We start from the raw sequence: 25259 nt of genomic DNA, 5'->3' as shown, positions 1-25259 counted from the left end.
CGGTCAGGAAATCGATTTCAAGCGTTATGAATCACCGGGTTCGCCATTTTTTTGTTGCTGCACAAATTACTTTCTACTTTCCGGAAATATCTCATATTTTGTGACTTCACATTTTGCATGCCGAACAACCCCAGACAATATCAGTAGCCTAGTCAAACTGCGGGCTGTGTGCGCGCTGACCAACGAGCAGTAGGCCTACTCCTGATCTGGTACATCTACGTGTCACCTTCAGCATTTAAATGTTTCGTGAAATTGCTTGCGCAATATTAGGCTTTATTAGTTGAGTGACAACCAATGTCATTTGCTAGGTTATTTTTATAAAATACATAACATCGTGCCGGAGACAACTCATATGGCTGTACATGCTGATCGGGACTTGGCCTACTTTGGATTTTTGTAAACATTTTGGGGTTGTTTAGCATGAAGCAAGCAGTGTATATATGGTCATTTTTACATATACAGGGTCAAGTTGATAATTTCGTAGTGAGGACAGCAATCACTTTTGCTACTCCTACTGCATGGTCGAAGCTGGAGAAGAAGAGAAGCTCACTCTCCTAGTCAGTCAACTTCCAAACGGTCTAAACCATTCGATTATGAGATGAGATGTTCTCCTTTTGGTAGGTATTTTCATTATTAAACATGCAATGAACTACACGGAGGGAAAGTACATTGTGCATTCAGCACCACAGACAGGACTCCTGTTAACGGGTATGCACAAAAACACAAGGAGAGAGAGCTCAACATTACATTTAAACTACTCAATCAGTGTGAGGAGTGTTAGTGGAATGTGATTCACATTTAACAAACAAACAAAAAAAGTTTTTTTTCTTCACATTTTCAAACAGTCCATTTATATTTTCCAACGGGGCTATACATTTTGGGTAAGTTTTTTTTCTTTCTCGCCTGAGTAGGGTTGTTTCACTGCCAAAAATAAAACTAAACCATCTAGTGTACAGCGAAATAACAACAATGTCAAATACAGGTAGTCAATTAATATCCAATCACATTAACCGTTACTCGCTCGTGGGAATTCAACTAACGGTCCGTATGTAGCCAAACGCAGCTGCTGCTCATGTTGGTATCTGTACGGATGGCACAAAAGCCATGACAGGGAGACATAGTGCAGTGGTAACGCACGTGCAAGCAGTTGCTCCTGATGCCACTTGGGCACACTGCAGTATCCACTGAGAGGCTCTTGCTGCTAAGGGAATGCCTGACAGCTTGAAAGACATTTTTATAAACACTACAGTGAAAATGATTAACTTAGTTAAAGCAAGGCCCCTGAACTCTCGTGTATTTGGATTTCATGTAATGGACATACACAACATAGTCCAAATTGGTGAAGTGAAATGGGGAAAAAATTACTTAAAAAAAAAAAAAAAAAAAAAGTGGTACGTGCATATGTATTCACCCCCTTTGCTATGAAGCCCCTAAATAAGATCTGGTGAAACCAATTACCTCCAGAAGTCACATAATTAGTTAAATAAATTCCAACTGTGTGCAATCTAAGTGTCACATGATCTCAGTATATATACACACACACCTATTCTGAAAGGGCCCAGAGTCTGCAACACCACTAAGCAAGGGGCACCACCAAGGAAGCGGCACCATAAAGACCAAGGACCTCTCCAAACAGGTCAGGGACAAAGTTGTGGAGAAGTACAGATCAGGGTTGGGTTATAAAAAAATATCAGAAACTTTGAACATCCCATGGACCACCATTAAATCCATTATTAAAAAATTGAAAGAATATGGCACCACAGCAAACCAGCAAACCTGCGAAGAGAGGGCCGCCCACCAAACTCACGGACCAGGCAAGGAGGGCATTAATCAGAGAGGCAACAAAGAGACCGAAGATAACCCTGAAGGAGCTGCAGAAGGTCCACAGTGGAGATTGGAGTGTCTGTCCATAGGACCACTTTGAGACGTACACTCCACAGAGCTGGGCTTTACGGAGGAGTGGACAGGCATATGGAAGAAGGTTCTCTGGTCAGATGAGACTAAAATTGAGCTTTTTGGCATCAAAGAAAATGCTATGTCTGGCTCAAACCCAACACTTCATCACCCCGAGAACACCATCCCTAAAGTGAAGCATGGTGGGTGCAGCATCATGCTGTGGGGATGTTTTCATTGGCAGGGACTGGAAAGAATGATGGATGGCACTAAATACAGGGAAATTCTTGAGGGAAACCTGTTTCAGTCTTTGAGATTTGAGAATTGGATGGAGATTCACCTTCCAGCAGAACAATGACCCTAAGCATACTGCTAAAGCAACACTCGAGTGGTTTAAAGGGAAACGTTTAAATATCTTGGAATTCCCTAGTCAAAGCCCAGACCTCAATCCAATTGAGAATCTGTGGTATGACTTAAATATTACTGTACAACAGCGGAACCCATCCAACTTGAAGGAGCTGGAGCAGACATACCCCAAGAGACTTGCAGCTGTAATTGCAGCAAAAGGTGGCTCTACAAAGTATTGACTTTGGGGGGGTGAATAGTTATGCACACTCAATTTCATTTTTTTTGTGTTCTTGTTTGTTTCACAATAAAAAATATTTTGCATCTTCAAAGTGGTAGGCATGTTGTGTAAATCAAATGATACAACCCACCCCCCCAAAATCTGTTTTAGTTCCAGGTTGTAAGGCAACAAAATAGGAAAAATGCCAAGGGTGTGAATACTTTTGCAAGCCACTGTATCTGGGTGATGTTTTTTCTTGCCTGAATGATCTGAATCTAGGATTACAGGGACTCTCCGCAACTTTATTCAATGTGCGGTAAGTTGGAGTAAATTGGTGCTCTTCTCTGTCTGCGTTAACCTCTCTAGTGGGTGTGGGACGCAACCATCCCACCTGGCCAACATCTGATGAAATTGCAGAGCGCCAAATTCAAAAACATACAAGTGTTATACATCGGCTTAAAGATGAACCTCTTGTTAATCCAACCACGGTGTCAGATTTCAAAAAGGCTTTACGGCGAAAGCATACCATGCGATTATCTGAGGACCGCGCCCAGCGCACAAAACAGTTACCAGCCAAGTAGATTAGTCACAAAAGTCAGAAATAGCAATAAAATGAATCACTTATCTTTGATGATCTTCATATGGTTGCACTCCCGAGAGTCCCAGTTATATAATAAATGTTCGTTTTGTTCAAGAAAGTCCCTCTTGATATCCAAAAACCTCAGCTTTGTTGGCGCGTCTTGTTCAGTAATCCAATGGCTCAAATGCAGTCACAACAGGCAGACGAAAAATCCAAATACTATCAGTAAAGTTTGTAGAAACATGTTTATAATCAATCTTCAGGTTGTTTTTAGTCATAATAATCGATAATATTTCAACCGAACAATAGCTTCGTCAATATAAAAGAAAAACAAGAAAGACTCGCTCTTGGTCGCGTGCAGAAAACAGCTCTGGGGACTTCCCACTATCCACTGACTCAGAGTGGTCTTACTCCCTCATTTTTCAGAATACAAGCCTGAAACCATTTCTAAAGACTTATAATATAATAATAATATATGCCATTTAGCAGACATCTAGTGGAAGCCATAGGAGCTGCAATCTAGGTCCAAACCATTGACATACTGTATAAGCAGGCAAGAGAAAAGCACCCACATAAAAAAAATATCTCACTTCCTGGATGGATTTTACTCAGGTTTTCGCCTGCCATATCAGTTCTGTTATACTCAGACATTATTTTAACAGTTTTGGAAACTTTAGAGTGTTTTCTATCCAAATCTACCAATTATATGCATATCCAAGCTTCTGGGCCTGAGAAACAGGCAGTTTACTTTGGACATGCTTTTCATCCGGAGGTGAAAATAGTTCCCCCTACCCTCGTGAGATTAACAAGGACAACACACAGGTCTTTCAATCATTGTATGATTTTTTTGTGTGCAAATGAACTCAAGCTTACGGACATTGTCAAATGTGATATATAGCAAAGCACCTGAGTGAGTTGAGTGCGCAATTACGCAGGTACTTTCCCGAATTGGATGACACGAACAACTGGATTCATTATCCCTTTCATTCCCTGCCTCCAGTCCACTTACCGATATCTGAACAAGAGAGCCTCATCAAAATTTCAGCAAGCAGTTCTGTGAAAATTGAATTTAATCAGAAGCCACTGCCAGATTTCTGGAGTGGGCTGTACTCCGAGTGCCCTGCCTTGGCAAATCGCGCTGTTAAGACACTGATGCCCTTGCAACCACGTACCTATGTGAGAGTGGATTCTTCACTCTCACTAGCATGAAAACTAAATACAGGCACAGACTGTGTGTGGAAAATGATTGAACTTTGTTAAAGCAAGGCCCCTGAACTCTCGTGTATTTTCTGCGCTATGCAATGATATGGGCAGCGACCACGTAACACTTTTACAACATACAGAAGTGTGCTGGTTATCAAGGGGCAAAGTATTGACGCGTTTTTTTGTTTTTAATTGTGAGATCAGCTTAAAGTTTTCTTTACTGACTATAATTTCCACTAGTCTGACCGCTTGCTGGTTTAAGAGTTTCTCACACGACTGACCTGAGTGATGTTTTTTTTCTCACCTGAATGAACGAAATCTAGGATTACAGGGACTCCGCAACTATATTCAATGTGCAGGAGGCTATGATTAAGAAGTTGGAGCTCTTCTCTGTCTGCATTAACAAACACAACACAAAGGTCTTTGCATCATTTGTATGATATTTTTGTGTGCAAATGAATTCAAGCTTACGGACAATATCAATGTCAAAAGCACCTGGGTGAGCTGGATGCACAATTACACTGGTACTTTCCCGAAACAGGATGACACAAATAACTGGATTCGTTATCCCTTTCATGCCCTGCCTCTAGTTCACTTATTGATATCTGAACAAGAGAACCTCATTGAAATTGCAGCAAAATTGAATGAAAATGTGAAAATTGAATTTAATCAAAAGCCACTGGCAGATTTCTGGTACTTGCTGATCACACTTAAGACACTGATGCCCTTTGCGACCACGTACCTATGTGAGAGTGGATTCTCGGCCCTCACTAGCATGAAAACTTAATACAGGCACAGACTGTGTGTGGAAAATGATTTAAGACTGAGACTCTCTCCAATACAACCCAACATTGCAGAGTTATGAGCATCCTTTCAAGCACACCCTTCTTATTAAACTATAGTGAGTTATTCACAATTTTCGATGAACAAATAAGGTTTATATGTAAGATGGTTAAATAAAGAGCAAAATTATTTATTATTATTATTTATGCCCTGGTCCTATAAGAGCTCTTTGTCACTTCCCACGAGCCGGGTTGTGACAAAAACTCACACTCATTCTTATGCTTAATAAATGTATCGTATAGTGTGTGTGTGGCAGGCTTACAATGACAAAAAAAAACAGCATTTGAGAGTGCGCTGACCCTGGTGCTAGAGGGGGTACGCAGCTGGAGGTTGAATGTTTGAAGGGGTACGGGACTATAACAAGTTTGGGAACCACTGGACTAGAGCGGTGAAGTCAGGTATAGTTTCTGACGTTGCGATGCGCAGGATTGCTGAGAGGTGAGAGTCAGTAAGAGATGATCTGTGCCTTGACTTGTTATATTTCATTACTGAAAAGGTTTGTTCACGTATGTAGGTTGACCCAAACAGTACAAAGATCTTCTGAGCATGACTCCTAATCTTTGGAAGGATTTGTTTGTCGAGACATGCATAGAACCTCGTCAGTGACATTGTTTTGAATAGTTCTCCAATCACTGCATCAGACTGAAGATGGATAAGCTCAAGTTGCAGGTCAGTGGGAGCGTTATCCACATTGAAGGTGAAAGGAGAGGAAACCAACAGCATGTCATTTTCCAACACTTTGAAATCCTGAAAACGACGAGAAAACTCCCCGTTCAAAGCACACAGCAGAGACGTATACTTCTCCCTCTGGTCATCTGATAGGGAACAGACTAGTAGTGTCATCTGATAGGGAACAGACTAGTAGTGTCATCTGATAGGGAACAGACTAGTAGTGTCATCTGATAGGGAACAGACTAGTAGTGTCATCTGATAGGGAACAGACTAGTAGTGTCATCTGATAGGGAACAGACTAGTAGTGTCATCTGATAGGGAACAGACTAGTAGTGTCATCTGATAGGGAACAGACTAGTAGTGTCATCTGATAGGGAACAGATTAGTAGTGTCATCTGATAGGGAACAGACTAGTAGTGTCATCTGATAGGGAACAGACTAGTAGTGTCATCTGATAGGGAACAGACTAGTAGTGTCATCTGATAGGGAACAGACTAGTAGTGTCATCTGATAGGGAACAGACTAGTAGTGTCATCTGATAGGGAACAGACTAGTAGTGTCATCTGATAGGGAACAGACTAGTAGTGTCATCTGATAGGGAACAGACTAGTAGTGTCATCTGATAGGGAACAGACTAGTAGTGTCATCTGATAGGGAACAGACTAGTAGTGTCATCTGATAGGGAACAGACTAGTAGTGTCATCTGATAGGGAACAGACTAGTAGTGTCATCTGATAAGGAACAGACTAGTAGTGTTGGAAGGTGGGTGAGATTGTTGTCATCTGATAAGGAACAGACTAGTAGTGACATCTGATAAGGAACAGACTAGTAGTGTCAGAAGGTGGGTGAGATTGTTGTCATCTGATAGGGAACAGACTAGTAGTGTCAGAAGGTGGGTGAGATTGTTGTCATCTGATAGGGAACAGACTAGTAGTGTCATCTGATAAGGAACAGACTAGTAGTGTTGGAAGGTGGGTGAGATTGTTGTCATCTGATAAGGAACAGACTAGTAGTGACATCTGATAAGGAACAGACTAGTAGTGTCAGAAGGTGGGTGAGATTGTTGTCATCTGATAGGGAACAGACTAGTAGTGTCAGAAGGTGGGTGAGATTGTTGTCATCTGATAAGGAACAGACTAGTAGTGTCGGAAGGTGGGTGAGATTGTTGTCATCTGATAAGGAACAGACTAGTAGTGTCAGAAGGTGGGTGAGATTGTTGTCATCTGATAAGGAACAGACTAGTAGTGTCGGAAGGTGGGTGAGATTGTTGTCATCTGATAGGGAACAGACTAGTAGTGTCATCTGATAAGGAACAGACTAGTAGTGTCAGAAGGTGGGTGAGATTGTTGTCATCTGATAAGGAACAGACTAGTAGTGTCATCTGATAGGGAACAGACTATTCGTGTCGGAAGGTGGGTGAGATTGTTGTCATCTGATAGGGAACAGACTAGTAGTGTCGGAAGGTGGGTGAGATTGTTGCCTTCTACTTGGTGGGTCAGGAGGAGTCATTTTCCCTCGAAGGCTTTGACAAGGCTGTACATCTGATGTGCTAAAAGGCCCTTCCCTTGTAGTTTGGAATTCAGTTCATTCATGAGGGCCCTGATGTCATCGGTGAAGGTAAAAGGAGCCAACCATTTTTTTAAATCTTGCATTTGAGGGAAATCCACATTTTCCTTTCATTTGCAAAATTCAGCAATATCCGACTTCAGGTCCCACATCCTTTTAAGCACCTTCCCCAAACTCAGACATCTCACGTTTGTGTGGTAGGGGAGATTTGCATGACCCGGCTCTGTCTCTTCCAACAGTGAGACAAATTGCCTGTGGTTTAAAGATTTTTCTCTTATGAAGTTTACTGCATTAATGACTATCCACAACATGGCTCATTTTCAGAACACATTTACAGAGCACCTCCTGATGAATAATGCAATGCAGGTTTTAGCTCAGCTATTTGATCTTGTATCCTTTTCAAATGGCCAACATGTTTTCCTGTCAAGTTTGGGGACCCATCAGTGGTCACACTAGATAACTTTTCAAAACTCAGTCCCAGCTTTGCCACACACTTATTAACCTCCTCCAATAAATCTTTCCCTGTGACTGTGCTCTTCATTGACTGCACTGAAGCAAGCTCCTCTGTTTCAAAGTCTGGGGTTATGCCTCGTAAGAATATCAACAATTGTGCATCACTGCTCTCACCCAGGGCCAAGAAGAAATCGGTGAAATCCTTTACCTTGTCTTTCAACTTGTGTTCCATATTCTCTGCGATGTCCTCAACACGCCGGGTCACTGTTCGTCTTGACAGGGAAACCTTTTCAAACAGCTCTTTCTTGTCGGGGCAAAGTATTGCTGCGGAGTGAATTAAACATTCTTTATCGAATTCACCCTCAGCTTCTCTGCATGCTTTGTCTGGAAGTGTCGGGACAGCGATGCTCTCTTTGCACACTAAGCACACAGCTTTCCCTGATATCTCAATAAATAAATATTTTGATGTCTACTATTGCTGGAACACCCTACATTCATTGTCTATTTTCCTTTTCTTTGAAAAACTCATTTTTGCTCAATTTCTAGATAGCTACTATTTGTAAATGTGACGTGTGTGTCAGCCTGTCAGTCCCCCCTCCACCTTTCTCCACATCACCCGTCTCCTTTTTCATTAATCCCTCTCTCGCTCTCTCACCCCATTTCATTTCACCATCTCTCCATTTCCTCTTCCTCTATCTACCTTACCTTCACACATGGAGTAGATGACAGTCTGTTACCGGTGCATCCCAAATGGCTCTGGTCAAAAGTAGAGGTCACTACATAGAAAATAGGGTTTCCATTTGGTATGTAGCTGTGAGTCTCCTTACAGTTGCTCTCACCCCTCTCCTCAGCCTGGGAAGTCCTGTTAGGTGAAGTGTTGGCTGACCCATGGAAAGATGGATATGCCTTCTCCATCGCCCACCTCACCCCGCCACCGTCCCCAGACACAGGGCTATCTGCCCTCATGTCACCGTTTGTCCCCCACACTCACCTTGTCGGGGTGTCACCCTACGAGACAGGCTGGGAACCTAGGGGACACAGGGGCTGTGGGTGGAAGGTACTGGGGAGGTACCGGGGGTACGTGGTGGAGGGCAGGTGGGGGTGTTGGGAAGGGACTTACAGGAGCCTAGGAAATATAGTAATATAGTTCTGGAAGGGGGGGGGGTATAGTTTATATGAAAAGTTACTGTGGTTACTGGGGTTGAAATACAAGATGGTAAAATGTCTTCTTTTTGACTCACATAGACATTTGTTATACAGTTTATAAACAGTGTTTTCATACAACTAGTAATTGATTTATCGATAATTTGATTCATCAATCAATCCTTGATTCATACAGTGCATTCAGAAAGTATTCAGACCCCTTCACATTTTTCATATTTTGTTATGTTGCAACCTTATACAAATTATTTAAATTATTTTTCCTCAAAAATCTACACACAATACCCCATAATGACAAAGCAAAAACAGGTTTTTAGAAATGTTTGCACATTTATACAAATTGAAAAAACGGATATATCACATTTACATAAATATTCAGACCCTTTACTCAATACTTTGTTGAAGCACCTTTGGCAGCGATTAAAGCCTTGAGTATTCATGGGTATGACACTACAAGCTTGGCACACCTGTATTTGGGGAGTTTCTCCAATTCTTCTCTGCAGATCCTCTCAAGCTCTGTCAGGTTGGATGGGAGCGTTGCTGCGCAGCTATTTTCAGGTCTCTCCAGAGATCAGGATCTAGTCTGGACTCTGGCTGGGCCACTCAATTGCATTCAGAGACTTGTCCCGAAGCCACTCCTGCGTTGTCTTGGCTGTGTGCTTAGGGTCGTTGTCTTGTTGGAAGGTGAACCTTCGGCCCAGTCTGAGGTCCTGAGTGCTCTGGAGCAGGTTTTCATCACTAATCTCGCTGTACTTTGTTCAGTTCATCTCCCTCGATCCTGACTAGAATCCCAGTCCCTGCTGCTGAAATGCATCCCCACAGCATGATGCTACCGCCAACATGCTTCACCGTAGGGAGGGTGCCTGGTTTCCTCCAGACATGACATTTGGCATTCAGGCCAAAGAGTTCAATCTTGTTTTCATCAGACCAGAGAATCCTGTTTCTCATGATCTGAGAGTCATTTAGGTGCATGTTGGCAAACTCCAAACGGCTGTCATGTGCCTTTTACTGAGGAGTGGCTTCCATCTGGTCACTCTACCATAAAGGCCTGATTGGTGAAGTGCAGAGATGGTTGTCCTTCTGGAAAGTTCTCCCATCCCTACAGGGGACTCTTGAGCTCTGTCTGAGTGACCATTGGTCACTCCCTGACCAAGGCTTTTTTCCCCTGATTGCTCAGTTTGGCCAAACTTCTTCCATTTAAGAATAATGGAGGCCAACTTATATAGACAAGTGTGTGTGCCTTTCCACATCATGTCCAGTCATTTGAATTGACCAAAGGTGGACTCCACTCAAGTTGTAGAAACAGGATGCACCTAAACTCAATTTTGAGGAGCAAAGAGTCTGAATACTTATGTCAATAATGAATTTCAGTTTAAAATATATATATATATATATACATTTGCAAAAAATTATGTTATTGTGTGTAGATTGATGAGGACAAATATGAATTTAATCCATTTTAGAATAAGGCTGCAAATTTGGAAAAAGTCAAGGAGTCTGAATACTTTCCGAATGCACTGTATCTCTCCTTTTGTCTCTCAGCGTGTCACCCATTGCTGGTTTCCTGGACGACTATGCGTATGTTATCTGTGGTCTGCTGGACCTGTACGAGGCCACGCTGCAGCCAGAGTGGCTCCGCTGGGGGGAGGAGCTACAGGACCGACAGGACCTCCTCTTCTGGGACGCAGAGGGAGGGGGCTACTACTGCAGCGACCCCACAGATCCCACCGTACTGCTGCGACTCAAACAGGGTCAGTTTCTTTCTCAATGATGTTGTGTAGAAAAGTCATGAAGAATGGCTCTACCCACTCATTATGTCATGTTTGCCAGGAGATGTTTTTCTGTCCTGGAGAAAAAAAGTAAATGTTTGTAAGAGCACCAGGTCTTATTTCTAAATGGCACAGCTCCAATCTCCAGTAATTGAACACACACAACTTTATTTTCGTAACATTTATGGACTTTTACATTTTTTATTTATTAATTTTTAGAATTTCTTTGGGGGAGGTTACTTTTTAGCCTTTTTTTCCCTCCCCAATTTCGTGATATCCAATTGGTAGTTACAGCCTTGTCCCATCGCTGCAACTCCCGTACGGACTCGGGAGAGCCGAAGGTCGAGAGCCATGCGTCCTCCAAAACACGACCCTGCCAAACCGCACTGCTTCTCGACACACTTCTCTTTTAACCCGGAAGCCGGCTGCGCCAATGTGTCGGACGAAACACCGTACAACTGGCGTCGGAAGTCAACGTGCAGGCGCCCGCCCCGCCACAAGGAGTTGCTAGAGAGTGATTGGACAAGGACATCCCAGCCGGCCAAACCCTCCCCTAACCCGGATGACACTGGGCCAATTGTGCGCCACTTATAGCTTAAAATAGCATTTGAACAAATTCAGGACATGAAAAAGTCCTGACTTTTCAAAAAAAATCTAGTTTTTCTACCTTGTCAGGACATTCGGTGAATTGTAAGGACATCGAGGTACTTAGGTAGGAAAACAAGTGCACATGCAGACAGACAGACAGGCTGACAATAGCACAAACACTTGCACAAACACACCACCTTGTGCAAATGGCTCTGACAACACATACCAAGGTAGGGATAAAAAGTCAAATGGAAAGATACAAGATAAAAAGATGATAATTATTTTTGTTTTAGCCTGTTGACAGATTAAAACTGACTTGTGTTGGTGTGCCTGTGTGTGTGCGTGACTCCACATTTTAAATGCATGTGTGTCATGTGTGGTGCCTGTGTGTGTGATTAGACCAGACGGCAAGGCCTTTTCTCATCTCTGAGGATTGACGGGGCCATTATGTTGCTCGCAATGTGTTGAATTCAGCTCCATTAGTGATGCTACACCTCTGTGTGTGTACGTGTGTGTACGTGTGTGTGCGTGTGTGTGTACGTGTGTGTACGTGTGTGTGTGTGCGTGTGTGTGTGTGTGTGTGTGTGTGTGTGTGTGTGTGTGTGTGTGTGTGTGTGTGTGTGTGTGTGTGTGTGTTTCTGTCACAGGAAGATGGATTGCACAGTGCCACTGTGTATTTTACATTCCCGACCCAAAGCTGTGTGCGTCTCACCCCGTTCCACCACTCTTTGCTGTGTGTGTGTGTGTGTGTGTGTGTGTGTGTGTGTGTGTGTGTGTTTCATCTCAATCCACTGTTCCGTGTGGGTATGATTTCTGCCATGGGGCTCAGGGTGAGGAGAGATATGAAAAACGATTTAGTGAACCCTATGTGGTTATGCATGACTGTGTGCATAGGCCTCCTGCCTTGGGGATCACAGTAAATGTATACAATTATTTAGTGGACTATAGCCTCTCGCGTACGTGCGTGCGTGCGTGTGTGTGTGTGTGTGTGTGTGTGTGTGTGTGTGTGTGTGTGTCAGAAACCATCTCCTATCTGTCTGTCTGAATCAAAAGCAGATGGCTTGTGTTAGTCATCACCCATCACCACCCCCCCCCACACACACACACACAGACAGACATTCACGCACACTCATGTGTTGGTAGACTGCTAAGAGTTAGCTGTGTAGCGTAAGGTCAGAGGTCATGAGAAGTAAGGCTGGGAATTGCAAGGGACCACATGATACGGTATTATCAAAAAACTGAGGTTGCCGACACGATATGTGTTGCGATTCTATACTGTGATTTTATTGCGATTCGAGCCATGAGAAAACGAGTTTTGATCAGTCATGGAAATAAAAGTGCTGAAAACATTAGCTCCATATTTAAAAAGAAGCTAGAAAACAAGCTGGTGCTGGTACAGCAAACTACTGCAAAAATGATATTGCAATATTGTTGATACGATGTATCATAAAAAATATTATCCTGATATGTAACTATCAATAATTTATTTTGTCCCCCCCATCACTAATGGGAAGAGCAGCGCTGTGATCTCATTGGCCACCAAAAGGAGATAAACACCAATCATTTAACAGGACTGAGTCACGAGGTCACCTGTCAGTCATTTCAAGTCACATCTGACACACATTGATGCACATGCATACGCACGCACACATACAGGCACGCTCAGGCATAATCCGAACAAATGTTCTCCCCAGCAAACGTATGTAGAGGAGCCTTTTCTCTTACTGCAGGAGTCACTTGTCAAAGATCTATTTCATTTGAAAAAGTTGAAGTTGGCTCTGAGTCTGAATACAAAACAGTACACACTTTTTGATCTTTCACCCAACATATGAAATGAGTGTCTTTTACATCTTTCTGTTTCTCTCAGACCAGGATGGTGCGGAGCCCAATGCGAACTCTGTGTCTGCCTTGAACCTACTGCGTCTGTCCCACTACACTGGTCGTAAGGACTGGTCACAGCGGTCACAACAGCTACTGGCTGCCTTCTCTGACCGGCTGACCAGAGTCCCCATAGCCCTGCCAGAGATGGTCAGGGGCCTGATGGCTAACCACTACACACTCAAACAGGTAACACAAACTGTGTACGGTCCACACAAACACACACGCACACCAACTCAAAAGTTGCACAGTTTGGAGTGGAACAAACTGAACTTTTACCATACGGCTGGATATTTGTGCTAACAAAGGAGATGAAAAAACATTTAGGGAGAGAAAGAAAAGAAGGCAAGAACATTGGAAGTGTTCTGTCCATCATATTTCACCTGCGGAGGAGAAGTCACCGAGGGGGCGGAGATAACAAGCTGTGTGTGTGTGTGTGTGTGTGTATAAGTCAGATAGGGGGCTGATGATAACAAGCTAGGGATCAGACAAGGTTAGCCGAGCCCCGAACACACCTTCTCCTCTCTCGTTACTGCTACAACCGCCACTCTGACCTCTAGCTCTTGCCTCTCTCTGGATCCTTCTCTCTTTTCTCTCTCTCTTTTTCTATCTCTCTCTCTTCAAATCCTCTCTGTCCTATACCTCTTTATTGCTCGGTCGCTCAGTCTTTCTCTGTCTTAGTATAATTTCTTCATCATTCATTCCTTCTCCCTTTAATGTTCTCCTTGGATGACCTTGAATAAGGGTTTCACATTTGGGAAAATTACACTCTCTAATTGTTTTATATTTTTGACATTTTGTCAGGAAATGCAGCTCCGTCTCAGGTTCTGCTGTTGTGCAGTGGTTGCACAGCCTTTCCTCTACAGGGAGCCAGGTTTTCCTGTGTCTACCCTTCTCAATGGCAAGGCTGTACTTTGTCAAGGTTTTGATGGTAACCATGGTCAAATATTTAGCCACGGTGTACAGTAGTGTCGATTTAGGGCCAGATAGCACTGCATTTTGCTTTGTGCATGTATTTGTGTTTCCCAATAAGCAATATAGTTTTGTTTTGACTGTGTTGTAATTTGGTTTATCGTGAAATTCTCTCTCTCTCTCTCTCTCTCTCTCTCTCTTCTTCTCTCCTCCCTCTCTTCCTTCTCTCCTCCCTCTCTTTCCCCTCTCTCTCTCTCTCTCTCTCTCTCTCTCTCTCTCTCTCTCTCTCTCTCTCTCTCTCTCTCTCTCTCTTCCTTCTCTCATCCCTCTCTCTCTTCCCCCTCCCCTCTTTCTCTCTCTCTTTCTCTCTTTCTCTCTTTCTTCCCTCCTCTCTAGATAGTAATCTGTGGTCAGAGGGATGCACCGGACACCTCCAGTCTGCTAGCAACAGTCAACTCTCTGTTCCTTCCACACAAGGTAAGAATTAAGGGCTAAATCCATTATTAGGCAGTTTTTAGCAGCAATCCACCAGTACAGTACATCCTGACCAACCTCTCTCTAAATTAGTTATTACTAGTTAGTTGTTACTTATAAACTGGGACGTTCAAGCCCTGGATGCTGATTGACTGAAAGCTGTGGTATATCAGACAATATACCACGGGTATGACACAAAATAGCTTGTTTAGTGTTCTAATTACGGTGGTAACCTGTTTAAATAGTAATAAGGCACCTTGGGGTTTTATGGTATATGGACTGTATCCAAGCACTCCACGTTGTGCAATATACACGTTGTGTATATTTGCCATATACCACACCCCCTTGGGCTTTATTGCTTATTTAAATTATTTCTAAGTTATTTTGGAGTGACACATCCTCTTGTCCTTAAGTTTGTCTCATAATGAGTTTTACAGCAATCATACCAAAAGGTCAGGTTGTCAAATTCATCTCTCTCACACACACACACACACATTCATACTCTCACACGGTCTCAAACACACACACACACACACACACACACACACACACACACACACACACACACACACACACACACTTTCATACTCTCACACGGTCTCAAACACACACACACACACACACACACACACACACACACACACACACACACACACACACACACACACACACACACACACACACACACACACACACACACACACACACACACACAGCAGGTCTGGTTGTGACAGTGCCTGGGGTGTTGGCTAACCTCGTGTTGTTTAAATGTCAGGCACAGTGGCCTCGCTGTATCGCAAGTGATTATTAAGGCCTAAATGAATCCTAATGAAACTACTGATTTAGAGGACGACCGATTTGAGTTTTTTTCACGTCCGATACCAATTTTTTGAGGTCAAAGAGACCGATATGTTATGACAATAATAAATAGAATTCAATTTGAACATTTTGAGACTTTTTCCCAGAGACAACCATATATGCAGTAACAAATACATTATACAACCATACAATCAATTTGACTTTGTCTTTAACAATTTAACTACATAACAACATAATGGTTATCATTTATTTGAATGGTCAATCTCTTCATAAACTGGGTAAATCAAGATGTAGCCTAGGCCTACTCACAATACAGGTGGATGCATCTTCATTAGGAGTGTGTTCATCCATTGAGATGTTGAGATCGTTTTGGCTGATTCCAGTGGTCTTTGGGGCTGCAGATGACAATCTGTTTCCCTTTTCATTTGGGACCATTTAGGCCTACTGATCAACAACATTTTCATTTAAGTAGTCTATTGTCTTCTTTTAGAAAAAAATATGCGCTGTCTCCTGTTTCCTGTCTCCTGTCTCCACTCGCGCAGCCAGACAGTTGGGCTTGGGCGGTTCGTCTTGGCAAGGGAAAAACAATCAGCTTTGAAATTAGCACATTTTGCGTTATGGTTTGCTATCGCAAATAAAGTTCCAGAGGAACGTTAGTGAACTGATGCTAGCTTCAGAGCTACATGTACATTTACATGTACATTCTGTATTTATTTTTTTATTGGCGGAGTAATCTAATCAATTGTCTCTTTTTTTTAAAAAGATGAGGCTAGTTGATTTGCAGCAAGCGCTGGTGTAAAGTAAAAAATACTTTAAAGTACCACTTATTGGTACTTTATTTTACTATTTATATTTTTGACTACTTTTACTTCACTACATTCCTTAAGAAAATCTTGTACTTTTTACTCCATACATTTTCCTTGACACCTAAAAATACTCGTTACATTTTGAATGCCTTGCAGGACAGGAAAATAGTCAAATTCACACACTTATCAACCGAACATCCCTGGTCATCCCTATTGCCTCTGATCTGGCGGACTCACTAAACAGAGAACATCCCTGGTCATCCCTACTGCCTCTGATCTGGTGGACTCACTAAACAGAGAACATCCCTGGTCATCCCTACTGCCTCTGATCTGGCGGACTCACTAAACAGAGAACATCCCTGGTCATCCCTACTGCCTCTGATCTGGTGGACTCACTAAACAGAGAACATCCCTGGTCATCCCTACTGCCTCTGATCTGGCGGACTCACTAAACAGAGAACATCCCTGGTCATCCCTACTGCCTCTGATCTGGCGGACTCACTAAACAGAGAACATCCCTGGTCATCCCTATTGCCTCTGATCTGGTGGACTCACTAAACAGAGAACATCCCTGGTCATCCCTATTGCCTCTGATCTGGCGGACTCACTAAACAGAGAACATCCCTGGTCATCCCTACTGCCTCTGATCTGGCGGACTCACTAAACAGAGAACATCCCTGGTCATCCCTATTGCCTCTGATCTGGCGGACTCACTAAACAGAGAACATCCCTGGTCATCCCTATTGCCTCTGATCTGGTGGACTCACTAAACAGAGAACATCCCTGGTCATCCCTATTGCCTCTGATCTGGCGGACTCACTAAACAGAGAACATCCCTGGTCATCCCTACTGCCTCTGATCTGGCGGACTCACTAAACAGAGAACATCCCTGGTCATCCCTACTGCCTCTGATCTGGCGGACTCACTAAACAGAGAACATCCCTGGTCATCCCTACTGCCTCTGATCTGGCGGACTCACTAAACACACATGCTTCGTTTGTAAATGATATCTGAATGTTGGAGTGTGCCCGTGGCTTTCCGTAAATTAAAAAAAAGAAAAGAAAATGGTGCCGTCTGGCTTGCTTAATATAAGGAATTTGAATTGATTTAAACTTTTGATACTTAAGTATATTTTAAACCAAATACTTTTAGACTTTTACTCAAGTAGAATTTTACTTGATTTTCTATTAAGGTATCTTTACTTTTACTCAAGTATGACAGTTGGGTACTTTTTCCACCCCTGTCAGCCAGCCACCATTAGGCTACTGTGTAGCTGTAGGCCTATTTCTAAAATAGGCCTAGTTGTTTCCTTGTGTGAATAGTTTTTTCAGCAACCCTCCTTTTGTAAAATGGATACTTCTGGATTTTGGCAATGAGGCCCTTTATTTTCTTCCCCAGATGTATCCCCCTTTCAATGTATCAATTGCCCGTGACATAGCTTTACCATTTATATCCTGTGTTTGACTTGGGCAGGAGGTCACCGGAGCTGAATAGCCAACCAGCACCTCAAATTTTCTACTGAGCTCATTGTCCTCATATAGAATATTAGCTCAAAAGTATTGTGGAGCTCTTGCCCATATAAACAGTAGCCTACCAGTCCCAGAAATAAATAGGCCTCCAGCACCTATTTCAGTCCAAGCTCCTATCTTTATTCATCTCATGTCATTATGAGTTTTATTCATTTCTTTGTTGTCTTTTCTTTTGTTCGCATGTGAACATGTTGGGTTTCTCTGATCACGCCACCTCAGCACGGATATAGAAAAAGGCTCATTTGGGGATGTTCCATAGCTGAGTATTTCTTCTCTTAACACACCATCACCAATGAGCCAATCGTTCAGCCTGCCTCTTAGAACCACAGTCCTGCTCAGCGGCGGCAATCAGGAATTTTTCACTGGGGGTAGCTGTGAGGTAACTTGGCCATCGCACAGGGGTAGAGGGATGCATCACAGCAGGACCCGTGGGCTCCGACAGAGATCATTGCGGCACAGTCTGCGTTTTTCATTTTTCATGGCTACAAACCCAGGCACTTAATTAATGAAAATATTTGTGTGAAGTAACTGTATATAGTCCTATATAAAACTTAGCATAATGTTGATTTATTGTGTATGTGTATGTAGCCTACCCTACTATGTGAGAGAGATGCATGGAACAATTCCAATGCCTTTAATGGCAAATAGAGAAACGTTTCATCTCCTTTCTTTGCCCAGCAAAACTTTGGCCTTACGTCTGTATAAACACATTACAGTCCACACACTGCCACTGACAGTCCACGCACTGCCACTGACAGTCCACACACTGCCACTGACAGTCCACACACTGCCACTGACAGTCCACACACTGCCACTGACAGTCCACTCACTGCCACTGACAGTCCACACACTACCACTGACAGTCCACACACTGCCACTGGCAGTCCACACACTGCCACTGGCAGTCCACACACTGCCACTGACAGTCCACACACTGCCACTGACAGTCCACGCACTGCCACTGACAGTCCACGCACTACCACTGACAGTCCACGCACTGCCACTGACAGTCCACGCACTGCCACTGACAGTCCACGCACTGCCACTGACAGTCCACACACTGCCACTGACAGTCCACACACTGCCACTGACAGTCCACTCACTGCCACTGACAGTCCACACACTACCACTGACAGTCCACACACTACCACTGACAGTCCACACACTGCCACTGGCAGTCCACACACTGCCACTGACAGTCCACACACTGCCACTGACAGTCCACGCACTGCCACTGACAGTCCACGCACTACCACTGACAGTCCACGCACTACCACTGACAGTCCACGCACTGCCACTGACAGTCCACACACTGCCACTGACAGTCCACGCACTACCACTGATAGTCCACGCACTGCCACTGACAGTCCACGCACTGCCACTGACAGTCCACGCACTGCCACTGACAGTCCACGCACTGCCACTGACAGTCCACGCACTGCCACTGACAGTCCACGCACTGCCACCGACAGTCCACGCACTGCCACCGACAGTCCACGCACTGCGACCGACAGTCCACGCACTACCACCGACAGTCCACGCACTGCCACCGACAGTCCACGCACTGCCACCGACAGTCCACGCACTGCCACCGACAGTCCACGCACTGCCACCGACAGTCCACGCACTGCCACCGACAGTCCACGCACTGCCACCGACAGTCCACGCACTGCCACCGACAGTCCACGCACTGCCACCGACAGTCCACGCACTGCCACCGACAGTCCACGCACTGCCACCGACAGTCCACGCACTACCACCGACAGTCCACGCACTGCCACCGACAGTCCACGCACTGCCACCGACAGTCCACGCACTGCCACCGACAGTCCACGCACTGCCACCGACAGTCCACGCACTGCCACCGACAGGTCTGTGGGTTCGTTGTGTGAATGAATAAATTAATGAAATTCTCTCTGCCTGTTTTTTTGCAATGCAGCAATGTATCCATTTATCCAGTGTGATCACATCATACCATAGCTTCACGTCGCTCTCACCTTTCAAACTTCCACGACAGTTCATTGCCAACACTGTCGCCTATTTTATATCTGTTCAGCAAACAAGTGGATCGATCAACGCTTCTCTCCACGAAAAGTTCTCGGTTTCAAACTACAGAACCAGTCAAAGGTTTGGACACAACTATTCATTCAACGTTTTTTCTTTATTTTGACTATTTTCTGCATTGTAGAATAATAGTGAAGACATAAACTATGAAATAACACATATGGAATCATGTAGTAACCAAGAAAGTGTTAAACAAATCAAAATAGATGTTATATTCTTTGCCTTGATGACAGCTTTGCACACTCTTGGCATTCTCTCAACCAGCTTCATGAGGTAGTCACCTGGAATGCATTTCAATTAACAGGTGTGCCATGTTAATTTGTGGAATGTCTTTCCTCAATGCATTTGAGCCAACCCGTTGTGTGACAAGGTAGGGGTGCTATACAGAAGATAGCCCTATTTGATAAAATACCAAGTCCATATTATGGCAAGAACAGCTCAAATAAGCAAAGAAAATGACAGTCCATCATTACTTTAAGACATGAGTCATTCAATCTGTAAAATTTCAAGAACTTTGAAAGTTTCTTTTAAGTGCACAATAAACATCAAGCGTTATGATGAAACTGGCTCTCATGAGGACCGCCACAGGAAAGGAAGACCCAGAGTTACCTCTTCTGCAGAGGATAAGTCCATTAGAGTTAACTGCACCTCAGATTGCAGCCCAAATAAATGCTTCACAGAGTTCAACTAATAGATACATCAACTGTTCAGAGGAGACTGCGTGAATCAGGCCTTCATGGTCGAATTGTTGCAAAGAAACCACTACTTGGTTTGCTTAGGCAAAGAAACACAAACAATGGACATTAGACCTCTGGAAATCGGTCCTTTGGTCTGATGAGTCCAGATTTGAGATTTTTGGTTCCAACCGCCGTTTCTTTGTGAGACGCAGAGTAGGTGAACGGATGATCTCCGCATGTGTGGTTCCCTCCGTGAATAATGGAGGAGGAGGTGTGATGTTGTGGGGGTGTATTTCTGGTGACACTGTCTGTGATTTATTTAGAATTCAAGGCACACTTAACCAGCATGGCTACCACAGCATTCTGCAGCGATACACCATCCCATCGGGTTTGCTCTTAGTGGGACTATCATTTGTTTTTCAACAGGACAATGACCCAGGTCACACCTCCAGGCTGTGTAAAGGTTATTTGACATAGAAGGAGAGTGATGGTGCTGCATCAGATGACCTGGCCTCCACAATCTCCCTGACCTCAACCCTATTGAGATGGTTTGGGATGAGTTGGACCGCAGAGTGAAGGAAAAGCCAACAAGTGCTCAGCATATGTGGGAACTCCTTTAAGACTGTTGGTGAAGCATTCCAGGTGAAACTAGTTGAGAGAATGCCAAGAGTGTGCAAAGCTGTTATCAAGGCAAAGGGTGACTACTTTGAAGAATCTCAAGTATAAAATATGTTTTGACTTATTAACACTTTTTTTCCCGTATGTTTTGATGTCTTTGTTATTGTTCTACAATGTAGAAAATAGTAAAAAATAAAGAAAAACCCTTGAATGAGTCTATATATAGCACAGGCTACCTGTTTAAGAGAGAGGTGAGTTGCCAGAGGAGATGCATCAATTACAAGGAGGGAGCGGTGAAATATCCGCCAGAGTTTAGGCTACCCTTGTCAATAAGTGATTGCACAGATTCAAATGTAGGCCTGGTGTCAACATTACCATCCGTTGGTTCACAAAAATGTGTCAACAGCAGATAGAATATGGACAGGCTGCGTGCATGTGTTTCTATTCTCTAATGGTTGTCAATTTCATCTTCATATACAGTAGCCTAGGCCTATATCACAGCTGTCTCCATATGTCCCCTCCACTTTCCTTGTCAATTTATGTGATGGGCTACATTGATTTGGCATTATCCTATAGTGTCGACTAGTTGTTGATGTCCTATAGAAAGGATTTGAAGCAGAGACGAGGTTTTTAATACTTTTTTCCCCTTTTTTTCCCTGAGAAATGTGATTTGAGCAAGATGCGCTGCAGGCGGCTTTGATTAATGGGTCCTTTTAGGTGGGTGGGTGCGCATGTATGAGTTCGCTAATTATCTCTGTCCATTCAGAGAGTTTCCTAAAATAAGTCGAGCCTGTCTGGACTTTATCTCTTTAATCAGGTAGGAAGAAAACTGTCGGCAGCCAGCGTCACGAGGGTCGGCATGTGCAATTGAGGAAGGATGACAGGTGGCGGTTTTGCATTGCCTCTCTTATTTAATGGGGAGCAGAAAATGAAAAGTGATTCATCCTGTAGGATGAATATCCTAATGTTTTCAGTAGCGTATTATTTCTTCCAGTATGTGATGTTTCTCTCATTACGGCGTCCTCTCTAGCCACTGTCTAACAACATGCCCTAATGCCACTGAGGAAAGACCGAGGCAATCTATACTTTGCGACCACTGACACTTACGCACACCAACACACACAGTCACACACACACTCAATGCAATTCTATTATCTTTATCGTGAGGTAGTCTGCTGCTGTTTAGCAGTCATTTGTTTGGAAAGAAAATGCTATAATGCTCATTTATTTCACATGTTTAAACATGTACCGTGGCGATATCTCAGTTCAATGGGGTAATGGGAACACGTAGGAGATCACAGCATAGAGATCGACCATGAGGATTACCACCAGGACCAGCAATAACCCGTACAGATGAACATGTAGAGAGAATGTCATGCAGCACCGGATAAAGCCATGAGTAGAATGATGCCGCACAAGAGAAGAGAGAGAAGGTAACAGGACACCGCTGGGTGTCCATATTCAAATGCCCTAAGAAGTTCTGGGAGAGAGCAATGTCAGCTCTAGCTAAGAGGGTCAGGGATAACGTGGGACCTCGGGATGTTTCTGGGGCTTAGAATGGAGAGCAGAAAAAGAGGGATAGAAAATGGAAACCCTCGGTTGGGCCGATATCATCATGAATGGAAGGAGAGATGTTGTCATTTTTAACAAGCCTATAATTGAGAGAAAGAAAGAGGGTACCGCAGACATGCATATCCAGATGTAGACAAAACAGAAAGCCATTAGCAGTACCCTTGGACACACACACACACACACACCCCAGGAGAGAGATCCTTGGGCGGGCCGAGAGCTGATAATCTAACAGTGGTTCCCAACCCTTTTCTGAATTTTGCTCTGGCCCAGAGTTCCCCGGAAGTTCCCCCTCATGTGCATTTTACCAGTAAGCCTATGGTCTCATGAGTCTTCTCAAGTACCCCCTATGGATAGGCCAAGTACCCCAGGTTAGCACCCCTGGTTGGGAACCACTGATTTAATACACTAAAGGCCCCCTGAGTACAATATTGCCCTCTAGCGGGAGAACTACAGTTCCCATAACATCTGATAGGAGAGAGAGGAAGGGAGGGAGAGAGGGAGGGAGGGAGAGGAAAGGATGGAGGGAGAGAGAGAGTGAGAGAGAGAGAGGGAGGGAGGGAGAGGAAATGATCGAGGGAGAGAGAGAGGGAGGGAGGGAGAGGAAAGGATCGAGGGAGAGAGAGAGTGAGAGAGAGGGAGGGAGGGAGGGAGGGAGGGAGGGAGGGAGAGGAAAGGATGGAGAGAGAGAGGGAGGGAGGGAGGGAGAGAGGGAGGGAGGGAGAGAGAGAGCGGAGGAAATAAAATAACAAGGGAAGTGTTCTCCACGACACATTAGGCAGAGGGAGAGACGATGTAGTTTAATTCAATTCTAATCATGAAGTCATCTGTCGGTCAGGGCTGAGGCAAGGCAGGGTTAATTGAGGGGAATGAGCTGTGTCCAGTTTGATGCATTTTAGCACAAGTGCACGTACTTTGTTTATTCCATGTATATTCATTGCTCTAATCTAGAGCCCTCAAACTCAACTCTGGATCTCGACGCTAGTTCCAGAGTGTTTGTTCATTGTTTTAAACCTGGGACACCAGGTGGGTGTAATGAATTATCAGGTAGAACAGAAAACCAGCAGGCTCTGGACCTCGTAGCGTTGAATACCCCTGCTCTAGAGTTAAATGCTCCCCTAACCCCCCCATATCAATTAATGCTCCAGACAATGATGTGTAAAATCGGCCTTGATTGTAATTGCTGTGTGCTAGATGTTGGTAGATGTTCTATTGAAGGCCAATATGGGTTGATTATCAGGGTTGCTGGTTGTGCCTAACCTTTTTCTCACATAGGTTTTACGACGGTTACAAGTAAACACAGATCACCTTTTAACAAGTACCCAATCTCTGTTACACACGCCCTTTCGCTCTGGATCTCTTTCCTTTTCTCGTCTCTTTCTTATTCAGTCTAAAAATCACCTTCCTTTTCACACCCTCTCTTTCTATCATAAGGGAATAGGGATTAGCAGTATTTTACACTAGTGCCGGCTGTCGGCTATACAGCCGATTACAGAGTATTTTTCAATCGGGTACTTTTTTTCCACAAATTTACTAGGCTAGTCAGAAAAAGAAGTCCGCTGAGCCCATTGCTGCTAGAATGCTGGGATATGCCTATCGTCCAATCTATTGATAGGACAGGCGTCTGTCAGTCACAAAGTGAGCGATGACAGGGAAACACGGATGGTTTGACCGTCTGCTGTCAGTCCGGCCTCTCGGTACCTGGGTGTGTGTGCGAGCTGTGGTCGCAGTCAAATTTCTACACATAGGAAGAGCGCATGAATTTGCACATCCCATATAATGTGTTATGGATTAGTTGAAATCCACACAGCCTATTGTTGAATGGCACATTCATTCATTTTATTTCAAGCGCTGGGTCCGACAGTAACGATGGCCCGGGGCCACTAAATCACGTTGGGCCAGTGGATATCGTCAGTCACTGGGCCAGTAACTTTTCAGTGCCTTTTTGCATTCCGGTTCAACATCTACCTGCTCTGTCGCAGTCTACCGTTGAAGACTACACGTGTAAATGTCATGCTATTTGTATTTGACAAATCTGATTGGCTGTTCATTCAAGTGCCACCACGCAACTTCTCGAGCAGTACTGATGTCTCACTGAGCGTATTTCTTTTAGGGAAAGCGATTTGCAAAGGTTAACCTCCAATAGTGAACATAATAGCAATATGCCAGCTGCTGTTGATAGTCTGCAAAAAGAAAGCTTTAAAAAAAATGCTGGGCATTCCTCTTGGCTAGTCTACTGTAACCATGTCATTTCTCTTTTGGTATGTTTTTCATGGTTTGGGAAAGGCCCCTTAGTTCCAGTGAAGGCAAATCTTAACACTACGCTACAGCATACTAGATGATTCTGTGCTTCTAACTTCGTGGCAACAGTTTGGGGAAGGCCCTTTCCTGTTTCAGCATGACCATGCCCCCGTACACAAAGCGAGGTCCATACAGAAATGGTTTGTTGAGGTTGGTATGGTAGAACTTAACTGTCCTGCACAGAGCCCAGACCTCAACCCCATCAAACACCTTGAGGATGTATTGGAACGGCAACTGTGAGCCAGGCCTAAGCGCCCAACATCAGTGCCCGAACCTCACTAAGGCTGTTTTCGCTGAATGGAAGCAATTACCCGCAGTA

The 25259-nt window shown here is 44.0% G+C and overlaps 1 protein-coding gene across 3 annotated transcripts in view; it reads left to right on the top strand.

Moving 5' to 3' along the window:
• The window catches only part of spata20 (spermatogenesis associated 20), a 63538-nt gene that overhangs the window by 16365 nt on the left and 21914 nt on the right, over positions 1-25259 (top strand). For all 3 annotated transcript variants that reach the window (XR_008078566.1, XM_052478177.1, XM_052478178.1), the window contains 3 exons: positions 10479-10687; positions 13161-13360; positions 14480-14560. Coding sequence is in view for 2 of the 3 variants with exons in the window: in XM_052478177.1 (XP_052334137.1) it covers positions 10479-10687; positions 13161-13360; positions 14480-14560 (490 nt within the window). In the remaining variant the exon portion in view is untranslated. Of the gene's footprint in view, positions 1-10478; positions 10688-13160; positions 13361-14479; positions 14561-25259 lie in introns of those variants that run through there.

Source organism: Oncorhynchus keta, chromosome 24, assembly GCF_023373465.1.
Source record: "Oncorhynchus keta strain PuntledgeMale-10-30-2019 chromosome 24, Oket_V2, whole genome shotgun sequence".
Classification (NCBI taxonomy): domain Eukaryota; kingdom Metazoa; phylum Chordata; class Actinopteri; order Salmoniformes; family Salmonidae; genus Oncorhynchus; species Oncorhynchus keta.
The sequence above is the reverse complement of the archived record's forward strand: the minus strand, read 5'-3'. Positions and strand labels throughout refer to the sequence as shown.